General features: G+C 58.4%; 1 protein-coding gene across 1 annotated transcript; it reads right to left on the bottom strand.

Moving 5' to 3' along the window:
• Positions 1 to 412: 412 nt before the first annotated feature.
• On the bottom strand, positions 413 to 3,437 carry SFTPC (surfactant protein C). The gene is made up of 6 exons (XM_027774924.1): positions 3,145 to 3,437; positions 2,285 to 2,443; positions 1,956 to 2,078; positions 1,242 to 1,352; positions 782 to 932; positions 413 to 609 (listed from the first exon to the last, which is right to left on the bottom strand). Exons 1-5 carry the CDS (start codon positions 3,238 to 3,240, stop codon positions 792 to 794), a joined length of 630 nt encoding a protein of 209 aa, XP_027630725.1. The 5' UTR covers positions 3,241 to 3,437; the 3' UTR covers positions 413 to 609; positions 782 to 791.
• Positions 3,438 to 10,013: the final 6,576 nt, after the last annotated feature.

Here is a 10,013-nt window from a genome sequence, read left to right as displayed (position 1 = left end):
CGGCTGTCTCCGCGCGCGCCCGGCCCGAGCCCCCTCCCGGCCGTGGGACGCGCTGTCAGGTCGCCCGCGCTGCCACTGCCCCGGTCCCTCGGTCCCTGCTGGACCTCTCCGCTTGCGTCCTGCTCACCCTCCAGTCTCGGGCCCGCTCTCTCCCCTCTCGCCGTCTGTCTCTGCCTCGATTTCTCTGTCTCCCTCTCTTCCTCCCTCCCTCCTTCGGGAGACACCACTGGAGGGCGCCTAAAGCCTGCGGATGGCTCCCACTGCCCCTCTCCCCCCGGGGGTGGACCAATTCCCGGTCTTAGGGGCCAAGGGAGAAGGGCAGAACTGTCCCAGTCCCGTCTGCCCCATCACAGGCTGGACTGAGCCGTGTGGGAAGAAAGAAGCCAAACCCTTTGTCTTTCGTTCAGGCTGCTTTATTCTTCTGTGGCTTGTCCCTGGCCCACAGGAGTCCCCTCTCCCGTGCCCCCTCCCATTGCCCACCCTCTCCCCAGGGCTCCCATGTCTCCAGGGCCAGACGCTGCGGTGTGGAGAGGAGCAGCTTCCTGCGTCTGCAAAGACCCTGCTTCTGGGTCTTTCCTGCCTCTTGGGGCTTTGACGAACCCTGCAACCCTGCGCAGCAAAGGGCCCTGGTTTACTGTGTGGGGAGGCCCTGGGAGCCTCCTGAGCTTTCCCTCCCTTGGGCACCCTCCATGGCCTGACACTGGGGTCAGTGGCTCCGGGGTATCCGGTCAGTGGACGTCGCAGGTGGCGCAAGTCCTCCCTCTGCATGGCACTTGCTCACCTGAGGAGCCCTAGATGTAGTAGACAGGCACGTCGCCACACAGGGTGCTGGCCGGGATGCCCAGGAGGTCCGGGTCCCCTCGGGAAGGTGCTGCACCTGTGCCCTGCCCCTCCTCCTGACCCAGCTGGGAGCTGGGCGCTGTGGGCTGGGCCTGGAAAGAGCACTGGCCTGGAGTCTGCGAGCTGAGCCGACTCACCTGCAGCCCCCTCACAGACGTCAGGCAGGTGTCTGTCTCTCATTAAAGAGGGGACCTGCTGGTGTCGGGAGCCCCAGTGGTGGGGCCCGCAGCTTGGCAGTGGGGCCAGGTGGGAAATCAGAACAGAAGGCAAGTCTAGAGAGAGGCTGTCACCTGGCAGCCCCGCAGGAGCTGTGCTCTACAGGCGACAGGGGACCATCCACTCACATGCTCCTCCCAGCAGCCCTGGGAGGGAGAGAGCCCACCTTCCACCCACACACCTACCTGGAAGTTCTGGAATTTTCTTATGAGCGTATCGAGACTGGGGATGTTCACTGGAGCCATGTGCATGACGAGGCAGCTGGAGCCCGGGGCTGGCTTGTAGGCGACCAGGAGCTGGCAGGGACCGCCAGAGCTCACTGAGGAGGCCCTGCCTGTGCACCCCTACCTGGCCTCGGCCAGCTCCCTCTAGGCTGCGCGTGCAGCCACTAGAGTCTGAGGTGCAGGGGCCAGCAGATGGTGTGGTGATTAAAGGCATTGCACTCCCACATAGCCAACTACAGTTCAAATCTCAGACCTGGAGGCTTGAAAATGACAGTGGTCATTTCCAGTGTGGGTGCGGGTGTGCCCAGAAATCTCTCTCTCTCTTTTAGGTTTTTGCTATAGGGCACGTGTGCTTGCTAGAGAGACAGAAAGCAAGAAATCACCCTCCAGGGGGATGGCCACGCCACAATCCCTTCTCCTCCAGTCTCCTCTTGGAGTCCAGCGACATAGCCATTATGCCAACTGCTGGTCCCCTGCCCAGAATCTCAAGAGGAGAATGGAAGAGAAGGGATTACAACATGGCCATCCTCCTGGGGGAGATTCCTCACTTTCCTCCTCACTGTCTCCCCACCCCCACAAGCACATGTGCCCTGTGATGAAGTGGCATAGCTGGGTGGCCCTAGCAAGCCTGGTACTGCCCTCCCGCCCAGGGTCAGACGAGGCAGGCACACCTACCCGTTGGAAGTCGTACACCAGGTTGCCAGTGGAGCCGATGGAGAAGGTGGCCGTGGGACCCACACGCTCGCTCAGGGCCAGGCGTTGCTGGGCTTCCGGCGCCCCGATGCTCATCTCCAGAACCTAGGACGGGGCGTGGTGTGGCCAGCTGTCCCTCTTCCCACATCTGCCCTCAGCTGTCTTTACTCAGGTGCCGGGAGCCGGGTGCCGGAGGGAGCTGGCTGTCACACTTGGGGCGGGGGCCGGGGCAAAGCCCACGCCAGGCTGCCCTGTCCCCATCCTGCCGTCGGTGCCCCTTGTCTCCTCCCGCCCACTCCAGGCCCGCTCACCATCTCGGTGTGCTTCTGGCTCATGTGAAGACCCATGAGCAGGGCCCCCACGATCACCACGACGACAAGGACCACCACCACGACCACGATGAGCAGGCGTTTGAGGTGCACAGGGCAGCAGGGGATGCCGAGCCGGCTCCGGGGGGATGCGGAGTAGTCCTGGCACAACGGGACAGGCAGGGAGACAGACGTGACACCTTGAGGACACTCCCTCCTCTCATGCACACCCTCTTAGGGCTCAGGAGCCAAGGCTCTGGATGTGCAGAGGGGACTGAGGAGATCAGAGAAGGCTTCCTGGAGGAGTTGGGCTGGCTTCCAACAAACTGGTAGCTGCTCAGAGGCTTAGAAGCCTGGTGTAGTTTGGAGGGACTCGCCGTCTCATCTCCCCCAGGCTTTTGGCACCCCAGGTGGAAGTGCGAATCTGCCTTCTGCCTGAAGGGCTCCTCCACCTGGCGCTCACTGGAGCCCTGGAGCCAGCTCAGGTGGCATCCCCGGTGCTTCCTGTGACCCCATCACTTGCAGTGGCTCCTTACACGGTGCTCTCCGGCCCTTTGCATGGACCCTGTGCTCAGCCATTGGCTGCCACGTCGACCTCCCCAAGCTTCTACCTCAGTGGTCTTGGTGTCCCCATGGCAACTTAGCAGTTGAGTGAATTAAATCTGGATGAGGAGTCGGGCTACGGAGAATGGTGGAGACTAGCTACGGGGAATGGCAGCGATGGGGTATGAGGGGTTGAAAAGACGGACTTTGGGGATGGCAGGGACGGGCGATGGGGGATGGCGGGGACAGGTTTTGGAGGATAGCAGAGGCAGGGCCCGGCGCTCACTCACCCTCACTCACGCTCCCACGCACTCACTCACCGGAGGGCTCTCCATCAGGACCTCTTTGCTGCTCACTTCCATCTTGCCGCAGGGTGTCCTGTCCTCCTCTCCCAGGGGTGGCGGGGGAGAGGACATATATATGTGTCAGGGGAGAGGGGACAGAGGTGAAGGGCCGGGGCCTGTCTGCCAGCCAAGCCCTTGGCTTTGAAGCTTGTTTGTTCCTGTGCTCCAGAAGGAGACCCTGATAAGCCAGCTGTGAGGGCCCCGAGGGCCCTTGGCTCACACCGAGGGCTCTTGGCCCGGCAAGCACGAGCCCGAGCCGGGTGAGCTGAGCAGACTTGCCCTCGGGCCACCTGCACCTCCCCGTGGGCGTCTTCCTGGCATGCCCGCCACTCCTGCTGGCACCTGCCCCTGCATCCCTGTGGTTCCTTGTTCTCCTGCCAGGCTGAGACTCTGGGGGGGCCTAGGTCTGACCATCACATTCCCCACACAGAGGATGCCCTTGGGACGGGACTGAGGAGGCAGAACCGCCGTCCTCAGCGCAGGGCTAGGGAGGGTCTGCCTCGGCAAGAGAGGCGCTGACCTCAGCTCGTGGGGTTCATAAATGTGCACTTCCCTGGGGGCACCAGACGACCCTGCCTCCACCCACACACCCCGTACCCAACCTCAGACTGGCTCCATCTTCTTTTCCCCATTCTGGAACTGTTCCCGCTCCGGGGAACCGCTGGCTCAGGGGCAGCGGCCGCGGATTCCTGCCCCATGCGGCTGCGTGCCCCGACAGCCTTGGTCAGGGCCAGCTCTGGCCGCGAGGCTCCCCGTCTCCCCTGACCCTCATCCTCGAGCCAGCCTGTTCATTCCACACCATCACCCTGCCCTCTAGACTCTCCGCGCCCCTGGACCCTAAGGTTGCCCTGGGAATGCTCCTCGCCCAAGGCCATCCACTTTCGGGACCTTCTCATTCTCCCCCGTCCCTCTGTCCTGCTTTCAAGCCATCTCTGTCACTTAACCTACGATTCAAGTCTACCGACTCTGGGTGGCTGCACCCTCTCTCAGGACTCCTGCCCTTTTGGGTCAGGTGGTCTCTAAAGTCCCTTCCTTTCAGACTTCCATGAATGTGGGAGGCAGAGTCGGCCAGTTTGAATATGTCCAACCCACGGTTCGGTCACGTGACACGATGAAGGAGCAGACACTTGGCTCGATTGTGGTGTTGAAAAGTGGGGGCCTTGGGGAGCGATTGGGACCAAAGTCGCTAGGGTGAGCCCCCGTGGTTGAGTCCTGGAGGGTTTGTGGGGGTAGAACGGACAGCCCTTCTGCCCCGCTCTAGCCCTCACGGGAGGATGGAGACGGTAGGATGCCCGCCAGACACGGCCCCGGACCTCGGACCTCCACGCCACAAGCAGAGTAAATCTGTTTATTTTTACACCGGAGAGAGTGCATGTGCGCGTGCGTGTGCGCGTGCGCGTGCGTGTGCGTGGGGAGCACTCCGAATGCAGTCATGACCCTGCCATGCATTTCCTCCACTCTCCGTCCTGCCAGGGTCCCGGGCACAGGTGAGCTACCCAGTGTGGAGCCGAGGGGACTGAGATTCGAAGCTCGGCGGCGGCACCAGCTCCTGCTCCCTGGACAGGCCCACTGCTGCACCACTGGGCCGCCAGGCCCTCCTCATGTCCAGTCTCAGGTCATTCCCGTTCTTAGTGACAAGGTAGGCTAAAACAGAGCCTGCACCTCACTCTTTCAGCCTGGCTCCTTGTCCTCTTCTACGTTAGCATGTCACCCAATTCCTGTCGCTGGCCCTGGACGCTCACAGCCCGGGCCTGGCCCCCGGTCACGAGCTGGCCCCCACTCTCCAGCCCTGGCAGGCTCCCGTCTCCATAAGGACCCACTCTCCGGCTGGAGTTTGCACGCTGACATGGTAACTGAGTGGGAGCCCGGAGATGTTCAAGCCACATGAGGAGGGACAAGTATTTGCTCCCACCCCAGCTGCCCCTTCAAATATTTGCCTACACCTCCCGCAAAGACAGTGTCCCGGGCTGGGGAACGCAGGGGTGGGGTGGGGAGGGAGAAGGTCCCCCTCTCAGCTCTGCCTCAGCTGCGCACAGGTACCAGATGCAGCAGACAGCTGGGCCATGCCCACTGCTGCCCACCGGCCCAGGGCCCTGCCCTCGGTTGCCCTGGCAACTTCAGAACTGATGGGCTGACTCACACGTCCTGGGCCTGAGCCAGCAGAAGAGTGGCAGGGAACAGCGAGCAATCTCGGGGTCCCTGCGGGTGTCTTGGGAGGCTGTCCAGTCCCGTGGCAGGCTTCCCTGCAAAGAAGCCTCTGCTCTCTCCGGGCCTCAGCCTCCCCTGCAGGCTGCCCTCAGGCTGTGGTTCTCACAGTTGTTCTAACCCGTTTGCCTGCTTGGGGGCTGGGGGGCTGGGGGAGGGCCCCCTCGGTGATATAAGTGCGTTCATGCCTGCACCAACCTGATGAGGTCTCGGGACCTGGGAGACAGAGCAGGAGAGCCGTCAGCTGGGCCCGCACAGCCCTCCGTACCCGCACCCTGGCCAGCCCTGCATGGCCCCTCTGGAAGCCATTCCTCCCTCCTGAAAGGCCCACCACCCACTCCTGCCCCTCGCTGAAGCCCACCCACCCGGCCCCGCTCCATCAGCTCCCTGGCTCAGCCCACACCCTCCTCCTCGGGCCTCCTCGGGCCTCTCTGCTCACCTCCCCTGCCTTTAGCAGACAGAGACTTCCTGCCACCTGGCCCCTGGGAGCCCCTCTCTGCTCTCCCAATCAGGCTGGGTGCTGGGACAGAAACGGTCCCGCTCTCCTCTCACAAGAACCCACCCTGGGCAAGGGGCGTGCACCTGTGAGCACTCAGTTGCTTGCAGGGACGAGACTGTCACCGGCAGAGGGCCTCCTGCCATGTGTCCACAGTTTATACCTCCAGTTTGAGGCGGCCTCAGGGAGCTCTGGACCCACAGTGCGTCATTCTGCTTGGCTGGGCTTTCCCCGCCATCTGTGAAATGGGGCTAGGACGGCCTGTCCTGTCCACCTCATTGGCTCCTGCTGCGAGGACCCGGTGACGCCACTGCTGAGGAGGCCCAATCCACACCCTCTACTCCACCCCCACGGCGCCTCCCCCCAGCCTGGTTCCTGTTTGGCTGTCTCTGGGTGAACCCCACTGAGAACTGTGGGGACGGACAGCCTGAGGCAGCCACCCCACGTGCCTCCCTCTCCCTCCTCCCAGCCCCTCAGCTGCAGAGGACGGGACAAGATTCCCTTTGCCTTTTGTGTGCTGGGCAGAGCCGTGCCAGGGACGGGTGGGGACAGTGGCCCAGCTGCCCTGGCTGCTTCCCCACCTCCACCACGTGCCTTCCCATGAGCTGGCATGGGCAGGACCACGTGGGCAGCTGGACGGGCAGTGGCGAGTGGGCCCCAAAGGCAGGAGCATCCCGGGCTGGGAGAACATCCACTTGGACTTAGACCAGGGGACCCCTGCTGGCAGAGGCCGGGCAGCGGGGAGCCTCTCACTTCCCTGGGCTGCTACAGAGCCCAGGCACCTGACTCCCCGGCTCCACTCCTGCATTCATGCACTCTGGCGATGGGCGCCCCCTCCTCTAGGAGGTGGGTGTCCAGCAGTTCTCAAGTTTATTGGTTTCAGGACCACTGAACACTCTAAAACTTATGTTTCTAATAATTATTCATTTAATTTATTATTATTACTTTTCAATTTGACCAGAGAGAAACAGAGAGAGAGAGAGAGAGAGAGTGAGAAAGTGAGAAAGCAAGCCACCAGGTCCAGGACTCAAACCACAGTTGACCATGTGGGAGTCCAGCACCCTAACCACTATGCCACCTGCTGGCCCCAACACTCTTAAAAACTATTAAGAACCCCAAGGAGCTTTTGTTCATGTAGGTCATATGAAGAGTTTTCAAACAACTCATGGAAAATATATATTACTGAAAAACCATGAGTGATTTCAACTTTTTTTTCTTTCGCTTTTTGCCCTAGGGTATGTGCACTCGCTGGAGAGAGATATAGAAAGGGAACATGAGAAATCACCCCCGGAGGGGATGGCCACTCTGCAATTCCTTCTCCCCCACTCTCCTCTCAGGATTGGGGGCATGCACACACATGCCTGGCATGATTTTTCAAGGCCTGGGACTGCTCAGCCATGCAGGAGTCCAGCGCTTTACAACCATGCTACCTGCTCGCCCCAATTTCAAATTGCAATTTTTTTGGAACCAACATAAACTCATACTCCAGTTGCATTTTCTCATGAACTTTGTGAAGATTACTTTGACCTACTGAAATTTACAAGAATCTTTATTTTAATTACGTCAGAGAATATATGCATGCACGTAAGAGAAAGCGGGAGATTAAGCAGCCCTCGAGGGGCCTGGTCACGCTGCAGTCTTTTCTCCTTCGATTCTCCATGTCATCAGGGTTCTGGGCCATGCGTGACACTGACTGGCTGGACTCAGACCTCAGTGGACATGAGGGACCCAGTTTCCTCTGTGCTAAGGCGCCAGCCCAACTGAGAAAAAAAAATTTTTTTTTTTTGGCCATAGGGTGTGTGTGCTTCCTGGAGAGAGACAGAGACAGAGCAAAGGGAAGTGAGAAGTCACTCATGCCCCGGGGGGAAGCCACTCCACAATCCCTTCTCCTCCATACTCAAGATGTGGGGCACTCAGGCGCATGCCTCCAGCGTGATCTTCCAGCTGCTGGCGGCGGTGGACCATGTGGGAGTCCAACCCTTAACCACTATGCCACCCGCTAGCCCTCCAACTGAGAAAAATTTAGCTTTAGGGGCCAGCAGATAGCATGATGGTTAAGGTGCTGGATTCCCACATGGCTGACCCTGGTTGGAGTGTTAAGGTGCTCAATTTGTTCTCTCTCTCTCTCTCTCTCTCTCCTTCCTTCTCTCATCAAATTAAATAATAATACTCACAAATTAAAGAAATAAATATTTTTTAAAACTTAGTTTTAGTTTTTCTTTATTATATTTATTTATGTTTGTTTATTTACTTTGAAAGAATTATTTAATTTTATTTATTACTATTGTTATTATTTTAATTTTTAATTTGCTACAGGGCACATGTGCCCATTGGAGAGACAGGAGAGAGAGAGCGAGAGAGCGAGAGCGAGAAAGTGAGAAAGCAAGCTGCCAGATCCAGGCTTCTAACTGTGGTTGGCCATGTGCGAGTCCAGCGACGTAACCACCACACCACTTACTAGCCCTATTTACGTTTTCAGTATTGCTATAGGGTGTGTGTGCTCGCCAGAGTCAGAGAGTGAGAAGGAGGGAAAGTAAGAAATCACCCCCAGGGGGTGGCCACGCTGCAATCCCTTCTCCTCCAGTCTCCTCCTGGGATTCTGGGCACAAGTACACATGCTCTTGACGTGTCCTCCAAGCTACTGGGTCCAGGACTCAACTGTGCGGTTGGCCGTGTGTGGTCCAGTTTCCTTAACCACATGCCACTGACCAGCTCAGAAAAATTTTCTCTTTTTTCTTCTTTTTGAGAGAGATCTTTGCAATAGGGCGCATGCGCTCACCAGAGAGACAAAGCTAGAACTCACCCGGCCGGGGCTGGCCACACTGCAATCCCTTCTCTTCTGTTTTCCCCTTGGGATTTGGGGCATGCATGCACATGCACCAGGTGTGATTTTCAAGCCACTAGGTCTGGGACTCAAGCCGCGGTCAGCCATGTGGGGATCCAGTGACGCATACTACACCATCTGCTGTCCCCGGCACAGGAAAATTTTTGATATTTACTTATTTATTTTTTTAAATTGCAATAATAAACTTGTTATAACATAAATCAATACATTTTTACATGAAAATAACTATTTTACAAAGCAAAAAAATAAAGTTAAAGAGAAGAGTGTCATTGTTTTACACCTTTGCTAATCTCCTTAATGTCACTCTTAATACTGGGTCATCAGAAAAGTCATGACACATTTTCCTATGCATAGAAAAGTCATGACATTTCCGACAACCCAAGAGATGACAGACCACGTAGCCTCTGGAAAATTCCAGGGTACATTTGGGGATTGCTTTGACCTCCGTGATTCCTCGAAAGATTCTCAAGGGCCTTGGGGGGGTCCCAGGACCACACTTTGAAAACCTGGCGTAGGGCAGCTGTGAGGTTTGCAGTGGGACAGAGTGGGCTCAAAGCCCTCCTCTGTCACGTTTTCCTCCCCATCTGTTCTTATCTGTGAGCTGGGGAGACATCACCTGCCTCGAAGGGTTGTCGGGGTCAGCTCCTGGGTGCTAGTCACACAGTAGTCTGGGCTGGGCAGTTCTCCCCTGTCTTGGGGACCTCAGTTTCCTTATTTGTTACGCAAAAGCTGCACTGGAACGCTTCCAAGGAGCTTCCTGGTCCGACGGGGGGGGGGGTGGGGGGGGGAGGTATGGGGGGGGTGGGGGGTGGCGAGGAATGTTCCCGAGGCCACCTCTGCCCCCTCCAGCCCTGCTGGCGCCGGTCCCTGTCGGCCCACACCAAGCCGTCTTCTCAGCAGCCCATGGAAAGACGGGTGAATGCAGATATAAGCCACGAGACTGCAGCCCCTTCGCGCTGATCTTGCAAGCTAACCGAGACAGGCATATGTCACTTACGACAGGCCTGTGAACTGCTCAGAGGCTGTGTCCCGTCACAGCCGGAACACGCGTGGACATAGAGGCATTCGGATCCGAAACCCTGAAACGGCTTGAGAGGAATGCGAGCGAGTGTCGGTGCAGAGACGGGTGTGCACACGTGCACGCAGTCATGCACAACACGCGAATACACACGGATACGCTCACACACATGCACTCACACAGACGCCCGGGGTACCAGACCCTCAGGCAGATGGCCCCAGAGGCCCAGCTCTGTGGGGCAGACGGCGGGGGCCGCAACCACTCCTTCTCCGGCTACTCCC

Source organism: Tupaia chinensis, unplaced genomic scaffold (genome assembly GCF_000334495.1).
Source record: "Tupaia chinensis unplaced genomic scaffold, TupChi_1.0 Scaffold000494_1, whole genome shotgun sequence".
NCBI lineage: Eukaryota > Metazoa > Chordata > Mammalia > Scandentia > Tupaiidae > Tupaia > Tupaia belangeri.
This window is presented reverse-complemented; position numbering and strand designations above follow the sequence as displayed.

What these genes read in the sequence shown, in the direction of transcription:
- SFTPC (XM_027774924.1), bottom strand. Translation starts at nt 3,240, where the DNA reads ATGTCCTCTCCCCCGCCACCCCTGGGAGAGGAGGACAGGACACCCTGC. An exon ending in GCCAGAAGCACACCGAGATG is followed by an intron (nt 2,079 to 2,284) that starts GTGAGCGGGCCT and finishes GCCCCGTCCTAG; the next exon opens with GTTCTGGAGATGAGCATCGG. An exon ending in TGGTGTACGACTTCCAACGG is followed by an intron (nt 1,353 to 1,955) that starts GTAGGTGTGCCT and finishes GGTCCCTGCCAG; the next exon opens with CTCCTGGTCGCCTACAAGCC.